The sequence below is a fragment of the Zosterops lateralis genome (assembly GCF_965231275.1).
Source record: "Zosterops lateralis genome assembly, chromosome: 5".
In the NCBI taxonomy this organism is placed as follows: Eukaryota; Metazoa; Chordata; class Aves; order Passeriformes; family Zosteropidae; genus Zosterops; species Zosterops lateralis.
The window spans coordinates 38776053-38803251 of NC_139766.1; the positions used below are offsets into that span (position 1 = coordinate 38776053).

General features: G+C 38.9%; 1 protein-coding gene across 1 annotated transcript in view; it reads right to left on the reverse strand.

Annotated features, from left to right (window-relative positions):
* PALLD (palladin, cytoskeletal associated protein) overlaps window positions 1-27199 on the reverse strand; it is a 141687-nt gene that overhangs the window by 10235 nt on the left and 104253 nt on the right. Inside the window, exons 11-15 of the mRNA XM_083862410.1 lie at window positions 14271-14406; window positions 11851-11952; window positions 9627-9848; window positions 4695-4844; window positions 773-867 (exon numbers count right to left, since the gene is read on the reverse strand). Coding sequence (XP_083718536.1) covers window positions 773-867; window positions 4695-4844; window positions 9627-9848; window positions 11851-11952; window positions 14271-14406 — 705 coding nt within the window. The remainder of the gene's footprint in view (window positions 1-772; window positions 868-4694; window positions 4845-9626; window positions 9849-11850; window positions 11953-14270; window positions 14407-27199) is intronic.

Below are 27199 nucleotides of genomic sequence, written 5' to 3' on the forward strand. Positions count from 1 at the left end.
TCATTACAGCAGAATCCAGAAACCAGAGCCCTCACACTCCCTTGAAAACAGTTCTGGTAACCAAAATAATTTTTTTTTTGTATCATCTAGAGCTGTCTAAGCTGTGCTAAACAGCCTCATAAATGCTTTGGGCAAAGAAAAAAAGGTATTTGAAGGGAAAATTCCCTTCTATGGTCCAAAAACATAAAACGTAGCTTTGTATGGGAATAACTGTAAACTCACCAAAGATAAGTTTAATACTTTATTTCTGACTCATAACTCCTTATAAGAACCTGAACTGAAATATTAAATACTGAAATACTAAAATACTTCTAATGTAAATCTGATAAACCTCTTTGCCATGCAGTTAAATGAACATTTATTAGAAGCTGCAGAAGATGGATGTTCCTGGTAGAATCCTAATCATGAAATATTTTTAAAAAGCCTAAGTGACAACAGCCTTCCCAGCAGCTGATAGTGTAATTTGAGATACAAAGAAACTAGTGAACACCAACAGAGAAAGGAGGAGGAGATAGGGAAATTTAAAGATATTTAAAAGTCATGTCATTTCAGAGGTTGCACTGACTGTGCAAGTTCTGCAACAATTTTCAGACAGCAGAGGTCACATTTCTTCCTGAACACTTTTAACTTAAAAGCCATGCTTTTAACTTATTTGCTTAACTCACATTCCCTACCTTGTCACAGTTATTTTGCAAAATCCATCTTTTAAAAAATATTTTAAAAATCCATACTGTTAAAAGGAAAAAAAAAAAAAAAAAAAAGCATCAAATACCTTCTTATGTGAGGCTGACCTGAAGGTGACCAAGGACTGCGGCCTCTTTGATTTACAGCTTGAACCATCAGCCTGCCCGTGCAACTTACTCTGCCCTGTTAGGATGACAGAGAGAAAGGAACATTAAAAGACTTAAAATATGTAATAATAAATGTTCAATCTGATCTGTTTGGTTTTTTTTGCCTACCTGTTTTATAAGCTTCTAATCTAACACAGAACAGAATGGAATGACTGTGACTATAATACATTCATTAAAAAAAAATACTGTTAATATGCTGGCAATCAAGTTCTTATTGACTGCTATTTATGTGGGCAGGAAGTTTCTCTGTGTGGCAAGTGGGCAGAACGACAAGTTCAAGGTCCCCTGAAGATGGCCCATGGTGGGTGTTGGCAGTTAACAACAGAGCTGCTGCCTCCAAAGTGGATTGCCTACTTGATCTGGTGGGCCCACAACTCAAAAAAGCTCTCATTAATGTGAAAGCCAAAAGAATTTGACAGGACTTAACAGGTCCTCTCTGCAGAGTGAATCTGGTGGGAAGAATTGCACTGAAAGGTACAGCTGTGCTGATGGACATTGGTGATAATTCAGGTTATTTTCAATGAAATAAATAAAATATGGCTCTGGTGTATTTGGTCCCCCTATTTCTTTTACTTTGTATTTTAGAAGACAGGTTCTCCACCACAAGCACTAGTCCTAACAGATTAGGGATGGGACTGCTGTGTAAGGAGTCTGGTGGTCCTAATAAATAAAAGCTCTGCCCCCTGGGCTGGTAGCAGTAAGGCAACATCCACATCAGCATTGCAGTGTATTTCAGCTCTAAGCTGTGAGCTCCACACTCAAGTCAGCATGAAAGACAAATATTTTTATCACAGTACTTGTGGGGTTGCAAATAGCAGTTCTTTAAGAAATGTCCAAAGTACATCAAAAAATAATTTCACTGGGCTCACAAGCAGCCTTAGAATAACAACAACTTTTGTGTTCACTTAGAAATTAAGTCTGTGTCCCACTTCTATTCCCATGACCCATTTAGTCCGCGAGTAAAATCCCTGTGTTAAAATAAGCCATTGTGCAAGACCCGCAGCAATTCCTTATGTAAAAGCTTTATTTTTCCCCTTACGTTACAGGACCATTAAAGACATCTGGAACAAATGAATTTCTATTTTGGGTACCACTACATATTAATATTTTTCTGGCAGGTGATGAATACACATAGTTTGGGATCATTTCTGCATATCTCAATACATGATGGTGTCACAAATGGAAACACAAAGGGCAATAAGGAATTTGGATAGGGAAGATTAAGCAGGAAGCCAAAGTTTTAGAAAAAGTCACAGGATGAAGAGGAAGGAAGCAATGAGTGGGAAATAACTCATGAGATGATATCCTAGAAACTAAGGGAACTCCAGTCTGAGGACTGTGGGTGTGTAATGCAAAGAAGCAGAAAGAAAGAGATAAAAAGAAAGAAGGTGAAAGTAAGAACTCGATGCAAGCCTGTACAGTTCATAGAAAGAGCTCAGTTAAGGGATATGACCTCTAAGTAAAGGCCTAAACTAGGCAAGGTTTTGTGTTTGTGTAGGCCCAGGGTCCATTTGCTCTCTGATTAACTTCTATGGCAATTTTTACAACAAACCCCAGTGGTGTGTCAGAACTTTAATTCCAGCTCACTGCACTTTATGCCGTGGGCAATGGGGCCTGCCGTGTTAACTACCATGGACCATCTCCAGGGTCTGTCAAAAGGCATTTTACACACATAAATCCTATTATGTTAGTCCAGGTCATGAGATGGCATGAACTGGCAGAGCTTTACTGAACTGAATCCTTTGCTTTAATAAAACTGATTTCTATCAGCTGAGAACACGTCTTTTGCTTTAGAGCTTGGTGATTCCAATAGCAATGACCAAACACAGCAACAGCCTAGGAAATATCTACCAGTCCATCAGAGTTCTAATGGGAGCTCCCTTATATTTACGTACTTTGCTTTCTGAAGGAAAGGCTGCCAAATTTGCCTAAGTTTGTGATAGCTTTGAGACGTGGACAACTTTCCATTAGAATTGAGAAGACTGCCAAAATTATTTCCACTCAGGATGACTTAAAAGAATTGGAATCCAGATCTTTGAGTGTGAAAGGCTAGTACATTAACTCACGGCCCTTTTTTGCCTCCATTGTACTGTTAAATGCACAGTGAGAGCAAGCAAATAGTGGAAGAGATAAGTATGTTTGCTTGGGAATTACACTGTAAAAAAGAGAACAGATTGGGCTTGGTGAAACACAGATGTTTTGTTTAGGGGAGCCAGAGGAAGATGCTTCTGGTTCTTCTCCAAAGAGGAAAAAAGCACAAGCACAGAATTTTACCATTTAACAAAGCTGCTTTTTCAAGCTCCAAGTGGGGAACCAGACAAATTTTAGTACATCCAAAAACCCACTAACAAAGTAGTGCCATCAATGACCAGAACTGGTAACCTGGGTCACTGTTGTGTCATTGAATGAGCATTACCCAGAACAACAAATGCTCCAAAGTAGGCTGTAAATATTCAGGGACAGAGTACAGTGCCCAAACACAAAGGCAGTTTGTTCACCAAGTTCTCCAAGACTTCGGCTCACACAGTAACACTGCACAGTGAAACTCTGTGCATGCAGAGACAACACTTAGAGGAAGATGAACAGGAACCATTTCTTACCTTGAGCATGCATCTATTTTTAAACCTGTTGTGAAATTTCACAGTTTAAATGGTACCAAGTATTTTAACAATATCATCTATGTGTAAAAGCCCCTAGCTTGAACAATTCTATGGCCTTATACTATTTCATTAGTATTTCTTTTACTTATATGTAGAAATAATAATTAAACCACCTATATTTAAGCATTGCAGTTCATAGAATCTCCCCAAAAGCTGCTCTCTGTGTGCTGCCCATGTGTACAATCCCTTAAATTCACAAGCCCTCTGCAGTATGAGCAGGACAGACAAGCTGAAGAGCAAGACAAAAATGGCAGCATCATGCTGAGTAACCTAGCAACGTGCATAACAGAGCACAACACTCCTGCTTAGATTAAACTCTGTCTCAGTAATGCAGTTTGTTATTCTACAGTGTGATTCTGCTCGCAGGCCTACTCTTGGCAAGCTATTTAGCACTACAGAAGAAAATAATTCATTGCATCTCAAAAGTTATGTTACTGCTTTGGTTTCTCATGTGCAACTCTTTCCCCTCAGTTTGCTGTGGTGTAGGAAAAGTGGATTGAAAAAGCTGCTTCAATAGGGTGAGTGACCCATAGGTTTGGCTATGTCTAATGAACTAGTGGGTTTCTGCTGTGTACCCTTAACTCTTGTATTAAATCTGCAAAGAAAAAATGGCATTGCTAAACCAGTAATACTCTGTGTTTCAGAAAAGCACTGTTTAAGATCAACACAGGACTGCTACATAATAGTGCTAGATTTTTTTTGCCTTACAGACTTGCAATCTGCCTAATGTAAGCATGTTGAGGTGTGATATACTCCCACTCATTTCAAAAAAATTGGCTTCAGTCAGTGAGTAGGATCAACAGAAGAAAGTTAAATTGCTGGACTGGGTTACTTCTGCTGCTAAACTGGATCTTTTTCTCCCTTTATATATATCTGGGTTATCCATGCTCAGTTAGAATACTGAGATGTTATCAGCTGAAACAACTAGTTAAAGAGTAATTAAAAAATTACATCCCTCCCCCTGAAACCTCAAACCATAGGAAAAAAAAACTACTGTTGAGTTGCTAATCTCTTGGAGATAGAAAGGTCCCACCCTACTGATGCAAGAGGAAAACAGAAATCTAACTTGCATACTTGACGATGACTTCATAATTTAATTAAATCATGCATATGTGAGATGAGATAGTTTTCTGAAGATTTATGTCCAGCAGGATGTTTGCTCTGGTGCCAAACCTTCATTTACCTGTGGGTTAGCAGCCATAATGGTGTAATTCCCATCATCATCCAGGGTGGAGGCTGCAGTATGCAGTGAGCAAGTTCCATCAGGTTCTCTTTGAATTCGGTAGTGATCACTTCGTTTAGAAATTTGCTTCCCATCTTTAAACCAATAAATCTGCAGGGAGAAAACAAAGCACAGCTGGTAAGAGGTGGGTGCTCATTGTCATAATTTCTCATTTAATAGCACTAACAAATTTAACTACTGAAAAACTCTCTGGTAAGAAGTAAAAGAAAATGCTTTGCTCAACTCCTCATTCTATAAGCCACTTTCACTAACAGTTACAAGATTATCAGTGGACCAAAGAGAAACAACAGCCTGAACATTTTCCAAGATTACTAATTTCAGAGATTACTAATTTTACGTTTATTTTGCTTGAATCTGAAGAAGTTGCAGAAAAACCTTGAGAATGCTTTTGCTCTCTTTTCAGAAAAGAAAAACATAAATTAAAAAAAGGCAAGATAATAATAGGCTGAATTAATTCAATGGTGAATAAAATAGAAGCAATGATCTCACTGTTGAAACACCCGTTTTGTCTCATATCCATTACGCTGAGTGGACTTGACCAAAATGCCAGAGGGGATAAAGCAGTTCCCACTGGCAGTGAGCAGCTTGGTGTGTGGAGGGGCCAGCTCAGTGGAATGACATGATTGAAAGTAACAATGTCACCCTGGTGTGACAGGCCAGCTAAGTGGACAGCTTTGCAAAGTAATAGGAAATACTTCAAAGCAAAGCAGCACATCAACATCCGTTAATAACGGCATGCCAACACCAGCACAGTTCCAAGCTGCACAGAACAGTTACATTGGCTATCAAACACAGGGCTTTTCCAGTACTTTTGATACATAATTTTATTCTCTGGCTGACCCAAGATATACTTTCAGTGAGCCAAAAAAATGATGTATGCAGGATAATATCTTACAGTAATCCATGAATTACACACACAAAAAAGTGTATTTTTAGTGCCTCAAACTTGAAGGGGAAAAAAAAATGACCTAGCTTTCAGGATTTTTAAAAAATATTATAATAATAAAGTAAAATCCCAAACAGATATCTGCTGGAATCAAAAGTAAATGTTGTGTATGCATGAACACACACAGAGGAATATCTGAAAAATGTTATACTAGGAAGGCTGTACTCAGCTGCTCAAACCCATATTTAAGTAGTATTTGTCATTTCTGAAATGTACACTATACATAACATCAATTGTGTTCAGCATTTGAGACACTTGTGCAGATACAGATACCTACAGCACTGTTACTTGTGCAAGTACCTACGCTATTTTTATGAGGCCAACTCATTCAAAGTACAGCTGTCCTGGTCCTGCTGGGACTATTTAGCATGAGGAAAACAAACACATTTTGCTCAGCCTCAGTCTTGAACTGGGGATTTAGGTCCTAAGAGTGAGGAAAGGGTGCTGGCTCTCTAATAAAAAAATGAAGTGACAGAGCAATGTGCAATTCAATTCCTGATAGAGTTTAATCTGCTGGGTTCTTCATATGTCCAACATTTCAAAGCTTGAAATTCACTCACCTGGGGAGAAGTTAAGGATATGCTTCTGAATTTCACAAAAAAAAGGAGATTTTTTGTGAAAATGAGTGGAAATCTTCCTTAAAAATTTATTACTGTGTATGATTTTTATATTAACAAGCATTGTGCGTAAGTTGAAATGATTTCATTTCCTCAATAGCTGGTTATACTTGTTTCCCATTTTGTCTGTCAGCAGCCTTGCAGAGACTCTGTGGCCTGAACAAAAGATTTAGTCATGTCTTCTTGTCTGCTGACAGAGCACTTACTGGAGATGTAAGAGATACCCGATCACTTATACACACATGCTAATGGGTGCTAAAGCAACACTGCTGCAAAAAATGAGTTTTAATTTGCATGCTTTACATGTGTCACAATGTTGCTTGGAAATCTACTGCATTAAGTAGTAACTATTTAATAACAGTACACTTATCAGAAATGTCAGGACATGCATGGAAATGCACACAAATATTAACTGAACCAGCTATCCAAACATCACGTATATGATGCCCAAAACTTACTTCAACTAAATTTAAAAGCACTGGCATCCCATATGAGCAGTAAATTCTTAATATTACCTTTATCTGACATGGAGTTAATAAGTAAAACACTACCAGTAGAGGAGATAATGGCCCTTGCAGTGAAGTATTTTCTTTCTAGGATAACTTTTAATAAATGTACCATTAAACTATGTAAGCACTGAACATTGCATCTGGATAGCTTTTATTTGCACCAGATTTCCAGAAACCAGTGTAACTAGAAATACAATGGTATACACAGTACAAAGAGGGGTTTGATCTTGGGCAGCACAGGCATTTTTAATCACCAAGAATTATATTCAGCCATGTGAAGAGTGAGCAGTATGAGATCTATGCAACATTTGTGTCTCAATTAACCTCATTGTCTTAATTCTGAGGTGAAATAATCCCTTAGAAAGAAGTATTCCATAGTCCCTCCTGTAGCACCACAGGTTTCTCATTTTGATGAGAAAACAGTTTTACATTATTCCAAAGGTTATAACAAAGAGTACGCTCAGATTTAAAAAGTCATATATATGAAGACAGAATTTGCACATCAGTATTCAATTTACATGGCATGTTCAGGGGAAAAAATAATCAAGCCAGTAACTCCGCTTAGAAAAATCCTTTGTAATGAATGCCAGATTTTAGAAACACTACAGTCCTTCCCCAAGCCATTCCTTGGCAGACCTAACAGAATACTTAGAAGGGAGGAGCATCAAGTTAGTAAATTATTTCCAGCTTTTCATTTGCCAAAGTAAAAAATCTATTCACAAGCAACACTTCCAGCTTCAACAAATGACAGCAGAAGGGCAGCCCTCAGCCACTGAGCTGTTCAAAATTGCAGTCTTGGAATGCTCTGGCAGATAAGGGAGAGACACGGGCCTTGGACAATTGCAAAGCACAGCTAACAAGCCATACAACAGGACTGATATTAGCTCCATCCCAAGCAACTTAACAAATTACACAAAGCATCTGCAAGTGAATGGAACAAAGGGCTGGAGTTCCAGGTGCAAGAGCAAATCACTTCTTAATGTGCACAATTTGACACTGCAGAAAAACAGAACATTGCTGTGAATCACAGAGCAGCCACATCAGATGCTCCTCTGTAAGGACATGCTTTAGAGGAAGTACTAAGAATTCGATTTCTTGGCTGTGCAATCCTTATTGCCCCAGTGAGGGAAAGGAGACATCCCCTTTCATCTGTCTTCAATCAGACAGAGAAACTACACCTTAATTGGAAACTGTGGAAATTAGGGAAGATTGACTAAGGCTGACTCATAATAGGTCATCTAGCAAATTAGTCATAAGCCTCAGGCAGAAAGAGTATCTCTGCACACACTGCACTTCTGTCAGCAACAGACCCATCTGCATTCCACCCTCGTTCAGCACAACAAACTCTTACCTATGGCCATCTCAGAATGCTAGACACCAAAAGTTTCGTTTCAGTCAGACTAGGCTTATCTTCTCAGTGTGTGTGTTTTCAGTTTGAACCAGAGGTACTGTTTGATAAAAGTATACTGATCAACCCCACTTACTTTGCAGTGGTTCACATCATGTTGTGCTCTCGGAGCACAGAACTGGATTCCTTTCAGATGAAACTAAGCCAGAAAATGTGCTCCAAGAACTCATCTAATGTGCATCTGCTTCAGTCTGTGAGACAAGATTAGAGTAAAACCTTCTGACATGTGTGCAGGGATGGGTATCTCATGCTAGAGATTTTCTTCTGGTCTGCACTCCTTGCTGATGTCAATGTAGCCCTAGTTCTGTTGCTCTTCCTCTGCTACCTCACAAAGTCCTTTTTTTTTTTTTTTTTTTTTAATTAACAGCTTGTACAGTATCATACACATATATCATTAGGCATGTAAAGTCACTTGCATTTATCTCTGTTTGAAATCCTAAGTACCCATGAAACTTACACCAGATGAGAGATTGGGATGTGAGCGCTTCCCTGAAGGTCTGATTTAACAGGCAGGGCATCTTTGATCTTGTCTAGGAAGACAAGAGCCCCTGTCCACCAGAGGTCACTGTGAGAGTAGGGGCCCTCACAGGGCAGACATTGGCCTTGGCAGGGAGTTGAAGAAGCTGCTACTGTTTGCCTGCTGCATAATCAGTCAGTTGATTGCCAAGCAATTTTTGAAATGGTTGTGTGCAACCTACCCAAGGAGGGCACTTTTCCAAACTACTGACATCACGCAACTGGGGCTTCTACATTTGCTACAAGGAAATGCTTCCCATGCCCAACCCTCCCTCAGAAGTTCATCATTAAAACCTCACCATCATGTCTCATCTTGCTGCTGGGATATATGGGAGCTTATGGTATTTTATTACGCCTTCTTCTACATTCCAGTAAAATCTAGTCTTGCTAGTGTGTTTAGATGCTGAAGAACGAGAGATACCAGGTTGGCTTCTGAACTAGAACTCACATATTTTTGCATTAGCATGTTGCCATTCCTGAACTCATTACCCATGCTAGCAAGATGAGGTGGCTTTTGGGACTCCTGTGCCAGCTCATATGGGGCTTTCTAGCACTGCACTGCATTCTGTGGTACAAATGTACCCTGGAGGTAACTCTGAAAATGATTGAAGCATTGCTTCCAGGTTAAATAGCTGAGAAGTCTCAGGAGAGCTGAGAACAGAAGCCTCACAGCAGCAATTTTTACTAAATTTTGACTAAATAACTCCAGTTTTTAACTCCAAAGGAGTTTTGGCAGTTTATGGCAGTTAGGAGTCTTTTGTCAAGTGTGAATATCTCCTATTCCTGTAAGATACAGCCCATAGAGTCCAGAGCCTGATGGTAACGCAGCAACACAGAACTCTTAAATTCTAGAAACCATCTACCATCTTTTCTTACCTTTGGCTTTGGATTTCCTGCCACTTTGCATGTGAATGTGACTGGCATTCCCTCAAAGATTTTGTAGTGCTTCAGCTTTATCTCAAAATATGGTGACACACTGTTATCAATAGGTTCATCTCCATGTTGCACTTCATCATCTGATTCTTCCACAGGAGACCTCTCCAGCCTGTATTCAATTTCACTGATCAACCTTTGCTCAAAGCTGGAGACTTTATACTCCTGTCAAATGAGATGCAGATATTAGTGTCCAGCTTCAACACATTGCTCAGGAAGATATGTTCTGAATGCTTGGATTTTTTTATTTTAGTGATCTTTAACAATCCATTAAGTTTTTACATATAAAAGGAAAATGTATCTTGTTGAAGAAAAACACTATAATCCATGTCTCCAATAACTTCCCAATGAAACAATCGAGACATCTGGTATGAGGCAAAAACTGTATTTCATGTTGTCTTAAGGTCTAATTTATAAGGGGAAAGAAAGTCATTGGTTGCTTTCTTTCAATTTTTTAAAAAATCCTAGAAGAATAAAAGTATTCTGAGGCAGTTCATAAAGACAAAAGGAACATAATAATATTTCCTTGAGGGTACAGACAGATTTAGGGGTTTTGTTTCCAGATGGCTAGACCATATGGTTCACATCTGCTATTTGCACAGAACTGTACCAGAGACTGAACCACAAGGATAAAATTATTTTGTTTACAGTTGCCTCTAAAAATGAGGAAAAAAGAAAGAGAAAATGGCAAGAGTGGCAGTCCATGGTAGTTGTTTCCCCTTACTCTTGTTGCTATGGTCCCCTTTGTGTGGGACAAAATTTATCCTATCAGAATTGAAGATACAGCAGGAAGAGCAGAAAGGTTCATCAACTGTAAAACACTGTGACTTGTTTGAATTTGTTATGATTTACTGATATACACTGCTATTTGCTTTCTTGAACTGTCTACTTAGAATTCTTGCTTGGAATCTTACTGATAGCAGTGATAATGTCAGATGGTAAAATAGCTCAGAAGCAGGAAAAAAAAGAAATACTGGTCAATGCTCTTCTCAGTCAGCAGAAATTCAGACACTCTTTCAAATTACCTTTGGCCATTGTCTCTGACCCTTGTTGATTTAGGACAGAACATGCCTCTCATGCAAAGCATCCTTTCACATCCCCATCCTCTGTCACTGCCTGCAGTCTGAGAATGACATGACATCTTTCTACCATTGGTTACAGAACCAATCATAACCCTCAATAATTGCAAAAAATAGAAGAGCAGAGGAATACCTTGTAAACCGCAGATAGTTTTAAAATGTCTTTGTTTCCTGAAGTGTACCACAAAAGTAAACCACGAAGTACATGACACAGTTAGTATCATATCCATGTATGTTATTGTTACAGCACAAAGATAGTGGAGCACACGATGATTGCTGTTAAACTGTCTGCACTCACACAGGCTTCTAGAAGAACTTGAACAACCTCATAAATAGACTGCAGCTCAATTCTCCACTTATTAATGCTAGATGACCTTTTATTATTGACCAAGAACAGCAGAATTTAACAGGACAAGAACAACAGGAAAGGGGAAGGAAAAAGACAAAAAAAAGACAGAAAAAGGTGAAAATGTTAACCTTTTGAATATCCACAGGACTCACTACAGAAGCACCAACAGAGCAAGCTTCCTGCAAGGGTAGAAAAAAAGATCAAGAGGCAGAAAGAAGACCAACAGATATCCATGACAGTTCCTCAGAGCTTTTATCAGGAGAATGTACTTTGATCAGCACCATAAGCAAACGAATGCTACACACTTCTGAATAGCAACTCTGGCATCTGAACAATAGAGAGTGTGTACCTGGCCTTTCAAGTAGACTTTCTGTTGTGGTTTTGGTCTGTACCCAAAAACTGCCTATTACACAAATAAAGAGAAGATGGTTTCAAGATAGTAGATGTCTTTTTGCCTTGAGAGACTTAAAGGTCAGTTCAGAATAGGATAAATGGAAGAGTTTAAAGCAGAAAGCAGACATTTAAGAAGTCTCAACCTTATGGAAAAACCGAGCAATAGATATGTGATCCTCCAGTTTATTTCACTAACAGATAACATATGACTTCTGTAATCAATAGCCATCCTATCTTGTGTATATTTATTGTCTTATGTAGGACTTATTTTAATGACAATCATAGTCTGTAAAAAAGAAAAACTGAAAGGCATTTTTTCCTATGAAATTGTAGATCTATGTGACACCTGTATAGCAGGATCTTCTTCTGGTTCCTGTATATTGAAGACAGTTGCAGCACTGTCTGCTCCCAGCAACCGACGAGCCATTTTTTCCTCATATGTTAATCTCTGAAAAAAAATAGAAAGGAGATGAGGGGGGGGACAAAAGAAAGAAAATATTATTTCTCTAACTAGAAATTACAGTCAGCAATGCTTAAAGTAATGTTGATAAAAGAAAGCAGCAATATGTTTTTAACAGAAATTTTCTACCACAGTTTGTAATGCATTTTTTTAGTATTACAAGTGGCTCTTTTGGCTTAGGCAACCCTTGCACTGGCTCTGCCATTTGTTTCCATCCTCATGCCAGGAACTTGGGTAGGAATGAGCAATAGGAACTGCTTAAATCAGCATGGCCATCAGAAGAGGGCATATCAAATCATCCCAAATCTTACCCAAGTCATTCTGCTCAGTTTTTACATTAGAAACACAAGGCACAAAACACTGCCAAAAATGATAAGGAGAGATTCTACTCGTCCAAAATACAGAAAAATGTATTCATCTAGATTTTTAGATTTCTCTTCCTTCTTACTCTTTCAGAAATTGAGGAGACAGCTTATAAAAGACAATTTACACTAGGGAAAGAAAACAAGTCAAAGGAAAACCTTTATGTATAATCAATTATTTCATTATTAGTTTTCTTCCTGCATTTACAAATGCATTTCAGACACTTTCTTACAAATCAACATTACAAAAAATGCTAGTTTGTGGAAGACAAATTCATTTCATGGTGAAACACCTCATTTAAATAGAAAAATGAACGAAGAATGGAAATTGTAAACATGACATCTACTTCATGCTTGCATTTTTTAAAAAGCTAATTTAATTTATTTTTAATGTAATATTCCAGCTAAACCAGCAGGCTGAAACTCATGACAGCTAGGTAGCAGTGCTGTCTTGGTTACAAACATTCAAGAAAATCATGAACGTTTCTTCACTTTGATTCCTTCTGCAACCACTCCAAGTGCCCACAGCCATGATTACACATACAGAATTTACCCAAGACAGGAATCTGTGAGGCCAAAGCCTCAAGGCAAGCACCAAAACAGAGTTCATTTAGTTCAAGCTCCCACATCATCTGATCACAGTTGGCCTTTTTTCTTTTTACCTTGGGCCATGTGGGCATTTTCAGGACATTCCATTCATTTGCCCAGGCCAAACATCTCCCTCACTTTCCAAAATAGGCATTGACAGTCATTCTCAGCCCACGTCCTTGGAAAAAAAACAGGAACTAATACACTCTGACAGTGATTTTGCTTAACTGCTACAGAAAACTGCCAAACGCTGGGCAGTCAATGGAGAAAGGTAACAGAAGCAGCAGACACTCTGAACATTCTCCCTACTTCACTCCACTGATCTTATTAAGAACCAAAATCGAGCAACTGTTGATAGACAGTGTGACTCCATAGGCTTTCTTGAACTACACTACCACAGTTCACAGCTCAGACCTAGTAGCAAACTTAGTAAAATTCTGGGCACTGTCCTGAGAAGTGTAAAATTCTACTTCCTTTCAAAGTGACACAAGGGTATCCCAAGGTATTCAGATGGTTTTGAAAACATTTTATTGACAAAAGAGGGGTGACAATTTACATTTTTAAAATTAATTTCCTCTTAAAAGAAATTGCTGCTTCAAAGGTAGTGTCTTTAAAACTGTAAAAAATTCTTAGGAAAGTTGCTTCTCCTCAACTCTGAGCAGGAAGAATTTGGTATTTTATATTTTATGTGTATCTCAACTGCTTGAAAATGAACACAGATCTTTGTGGCTGTGCATTTCCATTGCCTGATATGCTCGTTTTACTTAATTTCTTGACTCCTTGAGCAGGTAATTAACTTTTGGGTCTGTAAGTTAGTACTATAGGCTATTTCTATTCTACTGGTCAAAATTCTGTTGGTCAAAAGAAACCCCCCAATTTCAGAATCTAATGATGCCTGACTCCTACTGGGTTGTTTTTCATAATGAACTGCCTTGTCCTCCTCTGATGTCCAGTTACCACCTATTCCTTCCCCCATCTCTCAGTGGCTGGGCATAAGGTAGAATGAGCCTGGACTGAAAAAGAGCTATGCATGTTCATCCACTCAGTAATGAACAGTCAAAAGCAAATGGCCCTTGAGGCTCAAAAAGTCCTGGAGGTGCAGGCTTCTTATGCAAATTCACCATTTTTGTGACCCCTATTGCTTTCAGTCCAAGAACAGTCATCAAACAGGAGAAGGAATGATAGAACAAAATATCCACTACCATTCCTTTTGGAAATGGAGGTTTGAAAATTCAGTTAAAAATTACAAACACATAAAAAGCAATCCACAACAATTATTTTATATGCAGTATATCTCAGAAACTACCAATGATGCCCTCTCCCACCCATTCCCCAGGGTATTTTATGTTTTTATACCGGTTGCCCATTGTTCAAAAGATCTTCTTTGAAGCGAAGTTTTCTCTCCAGATCCTGAATTACAGCATCTTTTGACCCCTGAATCTCTTCATCTGATGCTATCCTAGCAGTTCTGCCTGTTTTCTTGGGAAATCCCCTGCAAAACAGTACAAAAAAATCATGAGCTTTCCTGATGTCATTCATATTTAGGAATGTATCTGGAATCACTGCTATTAATGAAGAAAACAACACTGTGTCTTTGAAAATAGAAGTCTGATATTTTTCTTTCTATAGTGTTCCTACTAACTCACACTGCTGACTAAATGGTTAGTTTAAGGACAGAGATGAAACTATTCTTTATTTGTGCTTTAGTTAAAATAGCCCTCAGGATTGCTTGGGATGGCTGTAAACACCACACACGCACAGATGAAACTGATGAGCAGCGGCAATAAAGCAAAACAAGAGGAAACATGAAAGACAAAGTGTGACTAGATAAGTGGGGATGGAAGATAAACTAGGTTCCCATGAAGTACCAGATGAATAAAGAGCAGAAAGATGTAAGACAAGGCAGTTAATTATTAATTTCTTATGTTATTTATTAACTAATTCCTTGTAGCAACTTTGCAATACACACTGCATAATTTCATGTTTATTCTTCATATCTCTGTGAACACATACCCATAAGGCAACATACAAATGTTGTTGCTGATAGAAGAGCCATTCACAGAGTCTGAGTTACACTGGCAAAAAGAAAAATCATCCTTGTGAAGCAGTTCTCAGCAGTAAGATTTCCTGGTGGAATAGCAACCATTAAACAGTTCACATCCACAGGGCTAATTTATTCCTCTTACCAGCCTACAGGTTAGGATTGCACTTTCAGCAATTTTCACTCCCATTTGCTTAAATGGTACAGGAAATTCTGTTTTTCCAGATTCCACTAATATTTAACACTTTTCACTGATGTTATGATGGCTTTATTGCTGGAAATGCCCAACGTGGGTGGTTTCTACTGAAGATGGGCTGTTCTTAACACAGTTGTGAAGAAATCAGCATTGCTATCATATCTGAAACTTGTAGCACACCCCATTTCTCCAGTGAAGACACACATGATAATTTAAAACACTGAAAACTGGTTTAATATTAGTTTATAGGGTTTTTTATACCTTTGTTGAATAAATAGGGCTCAGGCCATTACATGGGAATGACATGGAAAACACGAGATTAAATCAGATAAATAGACAAACTCAGATGACAGAGATAGGAAAAAAAAAAGTCAGACTAGCATGTAATTGGTAAATTTATTTCCAATACATGACTTAATAATTTAATTGCGGGTGCCAAAATTCTAAACAAAAATCATACAGAGATAACAAATTTTCTTGGATATTATTCAATTCTAATTTCTATGGTTAGAGAAACTTCATTCTTCAGCAAGTGCTTTCAATGGTAATTTCTAGCATTAGAAAAAAAGAAAAAAACTACACATATACTGTTAAAAGCCAAAAAGAAATTAACTGAATAGATGGAGAAGAATAGTTTGAAATCTTCATAACGAAAACATTTCATATTTTAGTTATGTGAATAGCTAAAATTACATTACATTAGTTAGAAAATGTGAAAACAGTGATGTTCTTCCAAAAAGAACTGCATTTTTACATTAAATCACAGCAGAAGAGCAGACATTTGCCTAATTTCACAAAGAGACAGACAACTACATCCCTTGCCCTACAAATATTGATTTGTTAGCTGGTGATCACCAAGTAGGATAATTCCCTCAGCTTTCAACTGGGGGTCTTCTCAGTCACAAATAAGAAAGCAAATCTCCACTCTCTTTTGGAGAAGAGATAGGAAAACTGTCCCATCTACAGGGAGGCAAGAAAATGTTAAGAGGAAGGGATAAGGTCTCTTCAAGAAAGAGATGCCTTGATAACTCCAGAAATTTGGGACACTAAGTGTAAAGGAAGATATGGAATGAATAAAGGAAGAATGGATAGGAGGAGGTGGGAAGAGGGGATCGGGAGAGAATGTCCCTCAGGAAGGCTCAATCATCTGCTGGAAGGCTCGTGGACAGGTGCCATCTGTTTCTCCCCTTACAGTCTTTCCCTTCACCTCCCAGCCCTTGATTTTCTAGGTCAGCATTGCCATGAAACCAAATTTTGTCACTTTTTAGACTACTGCACCCCCCTCCCCCCCACCTTTCCAAATTTAAAACTCCCAAACAAACAAGAACTCCCAAACAAAACAATCTCAAACCAAACCCAACCCAAAAATCAGCCACCTTCAAAGCAGCAAATTTCAAGTTTGGCTTCACCTTTTGCCAGCTTTTAATGGAGACATGCATCTTCCCTTTAAAATTCCAAGTGATACATTAAGAAACAGCTTTCATTTCTCATTCTCACAAATTTAATACTTGGACTGATAAACAGAGTTTTACCAGAAGAAGGCCTGCTTGTGCTTGGGACTCCATAGGCTGTAAAGGTGAAATGTACAGTTCACCCAAGTAAATCACAACAGTGCATGAAAAGGATGAACTATGTGCTTGTGAGTGGATTTCAAGTAATGGATTTTCCGAAGCATTATTGATTATCTCTGAAAACAGAAACCCAAGCAAATATGCACATTTTTTCACAGGGGAATGAGTACCCAGGGAATTACAAGTTGGTAAGTTCAACATCCATACTAAACACAGAAAAACAATATCACAGTCCATTTCTAAACAATGTAGGATAGTAAGAAAATGAAAGTTGAATCACATCAAACTTCACGTTTATCTCTCTGTCAGGCTGAAGGGCATGCAGATAGGCAAGAAGAATCAGCTTTAATATATTTCAGTTTATGGCTTCTGAGTTAGCCTTCAGGAGCTGCAGTAAGTTCCCTAATAAATCAGAGAAACAGAGTCTGGCTGAAATTTCTATAATATGGCTGTGTAAAGCTATTCAGTCTGAAAAAGCTGTTCAGAGAGAACCAGTGATTTCTATCAAACTGAAATAATATAGTCCAATGAGGCATTTCAAAGAGTTCTGTATACTAAGCTGAGCACTTAGGATTTTGGCCTTAGTTGGAAAAGTGAAATAGAGAAACACATTTCTCAAATTGGCTGATGACACTGAACTTGCAGAGGCTGTAACTCTTTTGCAGGTAACAACTGCCACTTACAATAATCTTCATGATTTGTCTAGAGGTGTTCTAATGGTGAAACTCTGGAAAATGCTCAAAGCATGATAGCAATGCTAATGGAAAATTAGTATTCATATGTTAAGCATCTCTTGAGAATCTGTGAGATTAAAACTTAAAAAGTAACACTATTATTTCAAAAAGGAAAGAAATATAATTCCAGGACATGTCAGCATAAGACATGAAACTGAGCTTTTTCCTTTATTCCTCGCTATCAGACAGTGACTCCAGTTTTACCACTGCACTTCAAGAAAAATACAGCAAACTGGAGAGTTTTAGAACAAGAAAACTACCACATGGTTTTAAAAGCATAGCTTTTGTGATTAACTATATGTCACACAGATAGAGGCAAAAATTCATGTTTATTTAGTCAGGAAATTAGGAGAATGAAGATAGGCAGGCAAATCAAATGAAATGTCAGAAATCAGACAACAGATGACATCAGAAAATAACTGGTGTTTAATCATTCTTCATGTCATGTCCATTGACGACAAGTCACAATAACTTGAAGAAGAACAGGCCTAGCTTAGACACAAACAATGTGGAACTGTCCTTTCTCCACCCTACAACAGTGACATTTAAACCCTGGAGCAAGTTATGTAGCAAAGCTACATGGGAATTTTATTTAATAACAAGGTATGTAAATATGACAGCAATGGCCTGGGGATCCCTGGGTAACTCTTAACAGGAGAGGCAGACTCCTTAACAACCTTCCAGATCTCTGGGTTTGTGTAAGATGATCCTGAGCTCTGCAAAGTCGGTGTGGAAGTGCACTCAAGACCTGGTCAAGACAACATGCCTGAAAAGCAGATTATCTTCCCTTTATTAAGTATTTAAGCAAGGAAGTAGCTGGTACAAAAATTTAACTACAAAAGTCAACACCAGTCAAAATTTCTTCAAATAGCTTTAGAGAGCTTATTTCTTCCTCTTTCAGTACTGTTTCAAATTGGGACAAAAAAACCAAAGCAGTGCATAAGGAAAGACAGCTCTTCCTGCAGATGTTCTGCTTCCACCCCCTCCTTCAGAATCTCCTTCTTTAAATATACACACTTAAAAAACTGTCCATATATATATGCATACATATATACCCCCACAGCAAGTTAACTCTTAAGACATGGATTTTTGAGATGAATTTCAAAATGTCTACAAAGCAATGATAACAAATACAAGGACTTAAGTAAATCTGTCTTCCAAAGCACAGATCCTTTCAGCCTGAGTAATGGTTTACATGGCAAGACAGCCTGGCAGCAAACTTTCTTCAGCTGCTTTTGCAAATATTTTCCACCATGCTTACATGCCCTTATCTGGATGCATTTAGCTCCAAAGATTTGTGTCCTCAGTGACGCATGAGCTTTTTTTCTGTCTTCTCTCAGGGATAATATAAAAGAAAAAAAAAATCTGTCAATGCATTTATGTGTTCATATGTTCATTCTTTGCCCAATGCAAATTCCAGATTTACTGCATTAAGCTAGCAGAAGAATGCACATTTCAGGCTATTGACAGCATCAGTCTCGAGCACACAACCACCACCCACAAATGTGCAGAAAAACTAACAGCCTTGAGAAATAGGCTGCAACTCCTACGGATTTTACGCACCTCTGAATGCACATCACCTAGGTCTGTGGGGGCCTGAATCCAGGCACAGATAAAAGCACAATTGTCTGAATTCCTTCGGTCGGAAAGGGTGTAATAAAATTGCCAAAACTGTCATCTTAATTCACACAGAGATTTTTGACAGCAAAGGTTTTTGCAGTCTTGGCTTGGCTCTCTTTAGTTTTGAATATTTGCCCTGACATTTGTTGAGAAAGAAGGCCAAACCAGCAGTACTTTTCATGTTTTAATTACATGGAGTGCACGCTGGATGCAATTCCCTCTTTTCCTATGTACCTTTTACAGTGTAAACAAGGGCAACAGGCTGGCTGTTGTTATCCTTCCAAGAACAAATTCCTGTTTGCAGCCAACACTGGCTTGGTTTCACAGAAATCCGAATTAATTCTCTGGTACTGAAGTAATGAACAGTAACTTGATTTTTTTCCTTTAAAACTAAAGTATTCCAAAACTACAGCTAATTCCTGCTTACTTCACACATTTTTCACTTACTGTAAAAGCAAAGTTACTACAAGCACTCTAATAGGTCAAGAACTTGGAAGCTGCAGCTGCATAATGAAATTGCTTTAGTCTGATCTTGTCATACATGCTATGGAGACCAGGAGCTTCAGCCCTGTCCAGTAATGTGATGTTACATACATCTGAATTAAGGGAATGTCTGAGGAACAGACCTGGCTTAGGATGACTTCCAGTAAATGGAACTAATGTAACAAAAAGTTCCATTATTTCTACCACCCAATGTTCTGAAATAGTAGTTGAAAAAATAAATCATGTCTCAGCATTGGATAGGGTTAAGACTGACATGGATAATGTTTCTGAACATGTTTGATCCTTCCTAATGATTAGATAACAAAGAGTACAACTCACCTACAAAGTGCATGATTAACATTAATTTTTTTTCTCTAAAGCTTATGTTTAAAAATGCATTGTTTTAGTCATTAAAAGAATAATTGCTACTTTTTCATTCCCCTGTTCAGTTCCTTGCCCTCCTGAGCAAGCTATCTCCCTGCTTCATGCTGCACTGGTTACCATAGCTACCATAAGCACCATTTACCTTTCCAAAGATATGCATATATTTTGATATAAAATTAAAAATCAAATGCCTATTTTGTAATCTGTAGTCTTATCTGTATTTTTGATTACTACCAGCAGTATGCTAGCACTGATGGTCAAGAAGAAATAACCAAAGCACCAACTGCTCCTAAATGTAGAAAAGGCTGGGACAATTCTCATAGTCCTGAAATGTTTAGAATGGGTAACTGCGAGAAGCGTGTGAAGAAAAAGCTACAGTGGACTGGGAAAACGTATTGTATCCAAAATATTAACCAATTCCAGTTGATGTGGTGTTACTGGTTAAGGTCTCTGTAACTATCAAGCATTGTACCTGGCTTTCACATTCACAGATGTTTTTGTGGCATTCAGATCTGTTTAAAATAAAGAAGCTATAAAATTATCTCCTCTGAAAAGAAAAACCTACAGACCAAAACAAGCATCAAAGCCATGCCGTGAACAGCCTCTCTGCCTTTTCAACAGGGAAATATGTCTACTAATTCTCTTGGTTAAGTTCACTGCCATCTTCAATATTGTGAAGTATCTGCAAATACCATTTTGACAAAGAAGTGGACAAAAATATATTGAAAATTAATACTTCCAGATGCAGTGATTGTCAGGATACTGTTATTTTGGCTAATGTCTGTGTGTCTCCATGTTACATCCTTGATCTCTACTTCTGCACAGCTTTAATTGATTAGATCTGAGGCACAACAATTTCTAAGTTCAAGTGGAACAAACATGCATTCATCATATTTCAGAAAAGCTGATATGAATATGTAGTTTGTGATAATCAAAAGGTACGAAAACTGTGCAAAAACAAAGCCCCCAATATGAGCTGTTTCATAGCACAACCAACAAGAATTGGTCTAATACCACAGCTAAACCCCTTATGTGTTGGTAAAACAGCCAGAATACATAGTATTCAAGGTAGGAAAAGAAAACTTAAACAAAAATGGTTTAATGAGCAGGAGCAGTAGCTTAAGAAAATTGGAGGTTGAGAATGAATGCAAACCCTGATATTTTCTGGAATTTTTTCCAGTTACAGCAATACTTTAGATATGTTTTCCTGATATGCTATCTGAGAATACCTCCAGGTATTTTTATACGTAGAAAGAGATCTCATTTCTCCAGGTTGGGTAATTCCACATCCTTTAGTGGCAGGTTTTGTACTTTTTAAAATCAAATACTCACTAAATAGTCACCAAATCCTTCTCATGGGATTATTTGTGCTTTCACAAATGCTCATGTAAACATATAAAGTATGTGCTAATCTTAGAACTTTTAGGTATACATATTTCTGTTCCTTCTCATGTAACTTGTTGAGTATTTTTCTAGGAACAGTGAAGATCAGATTCTAGCTTCTACAAACTTAACTCTGAACTAAGCCCTGTCAATAGTATGTTTCTGTCACATTAACTCTGTTCCCTGGAAGTCTTTTGTAACCAAAAGCTAACCAGAATACAACAGATCCACCCACCGTAGAGTTTTCTTTAGGTAAAGAAGGAAAGAACTGAGATTTTTAAGAACAGTATTCAACAAACTTACTCCAGCCAAGTTTTACCTCAGAAATTACTGACAAGTGCTCGTAATTCCCTTAAGTACTTAATTAGCTATGAAGTTCCACCAGTATTTTCATTTCTGCTTAACACAATGCTCTAGCAAGACACAAAGTCTACCAAATCTACTCCATTAATAAAAAAAGGTTATTCCCAAAGCTTGTTCAGCTAATACCACCATAGCCACAGCTTGAAAATGCTGGTCACTACAAAGTGTCTAAAGCTTACTGGAAAACAGAGATAAAATTTATTCAAGGGAAACACTCACCATATCGTTGCAAATAAATGCTAAAAATATTTAAAGATATATTAGTAGGTATTAATGACACAAAGCAGCCTTCTGTTGTTTCAGGTGTCCAAATAAAATGTAGTAAATTCACAAGTAGGTATTCACATAATACACACAAGACTGTAAGACTACATGCTGTTAAAAAAAAAAAAATCCAAAACAAACAAACCACAAAAAACTCCATTCCAAACAAATTAACAATTCCCAGTGCAGTGTTTCCAAATCTATCCAAATTTAATTGGAAAGAATATTCATTGGTTCAAAATGGTTTAGCTAATGCAGTCACTTCCACAAAATCTCAGGGTTCAAACCCAAGGAAAATGTTGAAACATTAGATTGGTATTTATTGTTCATGGGCCTGCAGAATAAAGGAATTGAAGAGAAGGTTAGAAACGTTTTTACAGAATCATAGAATATCCTGAGTTGGAAGGGACCTGAAACTCCTGGCCCTACACAGGACTACCCAGGAGTTACACTGCGTACTTGAGAGCATTGTCAAAACACTCCTTGAACTCTGTCAGGCTTGGAACTGTAATCACTTCTCTGGGGAGCCTGTTCCAGTGCCCAGCCACCCTCTAGGTGTACACCCATGTCCTGATATCCAACCTAAACCTGCCCTGACACAGCTTCAGGCCATTCCCTTTGGTCCATTACCACTGGTCACCACAGAGGAGAGATCAGTGCCTGCACCTCCTCTTCCCCTCAAAAGGAAGTTACAGACTGCAATGAGGTCTCCTCAGTCTCCTCCAGGCTGAACAGACCAAGTGACCTCAGCTGTTCCTCATATGGCTTCCCCTCAAGGCCCTTCACCATCTTTTCTGCTCTCCTCTTGCCTCTCTCTAATGGCTTAATGTCTTTTTTTGTATTGTGGTGTCCAAAACTGCACATGGGACTTGAGGTGAGGCCACCTGAGTGCAGAGCAGAGCAGGACAATCCCCTCCTTGCCTGGCTGGCAATATTGTGCCTGATGCTCCCCAGGACACCCTTGGCCCTCCTGGCTGCCAGGGCACAATGACTCAAACTCAACTTTCTGTCAAATCAGGACCCCTAGGTCCCTTTCTAAAAGGCTGCTCTCTAGCCTCTCATCCCCCAGTTCTCCTGTATAGCCCGTGTTGCCCTGTCCCAGGTGCAAAATCTACCACTTGCCTTCAATAAACTTTGTACACTTGGTGATTGCTCAACCCTCTAATTTGTCAAGATTTCTCTGTAGGGCCTCTTTGCCCTTGAGGTATTTGACAGTTCCCCCAGATTTGGTATCACCAGCAAACTGACTTAGTATTTCTTTGAGTTCTGTGTCCAAGTAATTTATGAAGACCTTGAAGAGCACTGGCCCTACAGTGGACAGCCACTGTGTAGAACCCCAGTGGTGACTGTCTGCCAGCCCAATGCAACCCTGTTTACTGGAATTCTTTGCGCCTGACCTGTGAGCCAGTTGTGCACCCATCATATGATGTGTTGATCCAGCTGAATGCTGGACATTTTGTCCAGAAGAACACCAAGAAAGACAGTATCAAAAGCTTAAAAGTCCAAAGAGATTACATGAACAGGCATCCTTTGGCCAGCTAGGTGGGTTACCTTGTCATAAATGGAAATTAAGCTAGTCAAACAGGATCTTCCCCTGATGAAGCCATTCTGGCCAATAACTGCATTGTCCTTCAAGTGTTTTTGAATAACTCCAAGAGTAATCTTCTCCATAATTTTAGCAGGCACTGAAAAGAGACTGAGAGACCTGTAGTCTCCTTCCTGCTGTTCTTGAAAACTGGGACAAAATTAGCAAGTGTCCAGTCAAGTGGGACCTCTCCAGATTCCCACAACAGTTCAAAAAGTCATTGAAAGGAGTCTTGTAATGACATCAGCCAGCTCTTTGAGGATTCTTGGATGAATCCCATCAGGCCCCATAGACTTACAGGGATCCAGCTGGAGCAGTGATTCCCTCACAAGTTCAGAGTTGGCTCTGAGTTTATGATGCTCAGAATCCTTGTCCTTCAGCTCAGGGCACTGGGACTCCCACAGTCCATGACTGGTGCTGAAGACTGAAGAGCACATTAACCACCTCCATCTTGTCTATATCCCTGTTTGTATGGTAAACACCCTCATTATTTAACAGGTCACTGCTATTTCTGGACTGTCTTTTGCTACTAGCATATTTTTCAAAGTTCTTTTTATTGTGTTACACAGTACTGGCTGGCTTCAGCTCTAACTGAAGCCACAATTTTCTCCCCATGGAGGCGAGCAGCATCTCTGTAGTCCTCCCATCTTGTCTAAGCTTGCTTCTGCTGGTCAAACATTTACTTTTTTTGCCTTACCTCTAGAAGAAGATCCCTGCCTAGCCAAGTTGGCCTTCTGCCTCGCCTGCTTTCCCAACATTTTCATTTTGAAATTGCCTGCTCCTGTGCCCTTAGGAGATGGTGCTTAAAAAGTCACTAGCATTGATGGACCCCAGCATCATCAAACACATTTTCCCAGAGCACCTTACTCATTAGCTCCCCAAACAGTCTGAAGTTTTAAATCCAATTGCTTCACGGTTGCTGTGGCCAAGACAACCACCATCTTTAGAGGGCATTTTACTGAGCTGGCTCCCTTAAGTGTCTGTACTGCTCATGTACTGATCATCCAGCTGTTTAGGAACCTTCTGGACCTGCTTGTATTAGCTGTATGGTATTCCCAGTTAACATTGGCCAAGCTGAAGTTCCCCATAAGGACAAGAGTGGTTAACTTACATATGTCCCTTAGTTTCTTAAAGAATAACTCATCAGCACCACTGTTCTGGATAGGAGGTCTAGAGTAGACTCCCATGATGACATCTGCATTACTTGTTTGTCCTTTAATCCTTACCCAGAGGCTTTTGACCATGCCATTGCCAGCTGTAAGCACCATCCATCCCAGACCCTCCATTACATACAACGCCAACCTCCCTGCCTCTCCTGCCCTGCCTATCCCACCTGAAGAGCCTGTAACCATCCTTCCTGGCACACCAGTCACAGGACTCATTGCAACAGTTTTTGCTTATGTCAATGATGTCATATCTCTGGGGCTGGGCCAAAGCTTTGAGCTCCTCTTGTTTTGTCCTACATCTCCTTGGATTGATTTCTCTTTTAAGTAAAACAAATATGATACATGCACAGGAAAGAAAATGCCCAAAGAAAGCTGATGAAGGGAAAGTTTCACTCCGTGAGGAGCAACAGAGACTACTGGTTTGTACACAGCCACAGAGAACTTTACTGGTGCTGCCTTTGACCATTTCCAAAAATAACTGCCTCCACCTGCAATGTTTACCATTTTACCTTCATTCTGCTCCTACCACAACACAAAAGTGAAAAAAATTATGCCTACCAAGGTCTGCTTTTGAGGAGCAGATCTGTAGTTGTGCCAAGATTTAGCAATGACAAAGCCTTTGAAGACAAATGGCTTGACTATGATTTCAGCTGCTGAGCATAACTTTGAATGCTGCAATTTATTCCTTGCACCCAGTCTGTAAAGCACACTGTCAGGAAACAGTATCATCATTTTCAACCAAAAGATCCTGGTGATCATGGAAAAATGGTGAGACTACAGGTTGCAGTTACGGAATACTGCGTGAAGCTCAGGAACTGTGTATTACATGCGCTGAAGAGGACTTGTGAGGATAGAGCAAAAGACAAAAGAAATGAAGCAAAAAGTGGAAGGGGACAAAAAAAAGAACTGAGCCTATAGCACAAAGCAGAAAAGACCTAAAGCTGAGGGGGAAATGGAGGCCAGGGGAAGAACTGCTCAGGAGTGATAGGAGAATTATGAGAAACAGAGTGATTTACTCAGCAAGACACACCAGACATTGACCGACACAATAACATGAAAAGGGAGAAGCCAGGGAAAATTTGGCATCAAAGATACATAACAATAGATTATGGCTTTTCTGCATCATACAGTACATATTTTACCATGTTTTAATGTTATAATTCAGATGACAAATGCTCACTGTGTATATATATACACACACACATATATATATACACATAAATTATACATACATACATTCAGTATAGTTAACACGATCCAGCTCCCATCTGGACTTTATTTCCTGAGGGAATGCAGAAAAACAGCCAACTACCTCATCCTCAGCTTAGACTCGAGGTTGCTGCCTTGTCAGGGTGGGGGAGGGAGGAATATGGATAGACACACCATCATGTGCATACCCAGACTGGCTGCTGCACTTGGGGAACTGAGGGGCATGGGGAAGGGGGAAAAAATCTTTGCAGAACTGTTTCTCTGTCCAAAGATCAAAGAGAGTGAGGAAGAACACAGCTAATGCTTCAAAGTAAGAACACGTATCCATAAACACAGCGTAACAGGGAAAGAGAAACACAGCAGAGGCTCAAGCTGCTGCTATTACCCTCACAGCACACAGATGTGAACTCAAAAAAGAATCCAGTTCTTGTCAGAACTGTACAGCTGGACTAGAGCCTTTTCTTGGAAAATCAAGGGTAATACCAGGCTTTGGTGGCCTGTGCTTACTGGTCAAGCTGTCAGTAAATTAATCATGCAATTTTCAGTGCTTGGTATCATAGTGAAACTCAGCCAGTGCAGAGGACACAGTAAGACAGAAAATCACAATTATTATGACTGCAAGGACAAACTGCACTATTTATTAATTTTTCTTCTAAAAATGTTTCATGGCCAGACTCCATAATGAGCTGTATGACACAAATCAAGATAAAGAAATGCTTTTTAAAGCATATACAAGACTTATTACTTTGGTATCTGTCCTCTTTCTTCCTTCTCTTCCTTTTCATATCTTGGACTGAAATAACAGAAGTTCCCACTGCAACATTATGTAGCTGAGCAAGTCACCTAGATACTGTAGATATGTTTAGACAAACTTCTGGACAAAGTTATAAATAAGCCTTGGATACAGCTATTCTCATTTTTGCTCTTCAGCATGTCTCTTTGTTCTCTAAGGATGGAATGAAAGTCTAGTGCCAGGGGAAAGACAAACTGATCTATGAAGGGAGCTGACATGCTCCAAAATACTATTTTGGCCTTTAGAGAAGACAAAAGGGGAAAAAAAGCATGCAGAGTTGTTAGGGATAGGGATTCTGTTTGTTTTTATGCACTGCTATCCTACATCCCTCCCTAAATACTTTCCCAAACTTCCTTAGAATAAAATCTCTAGCCAAAGCCAATAAATTGTTATGACCACTTTGTTATCAGATGTATACTTTAATACCTTGTACCTTCAGTATCACAAAGCTATAGGGACTTCTGAAAGATAGTCTTTACTTGATATTTTTCTA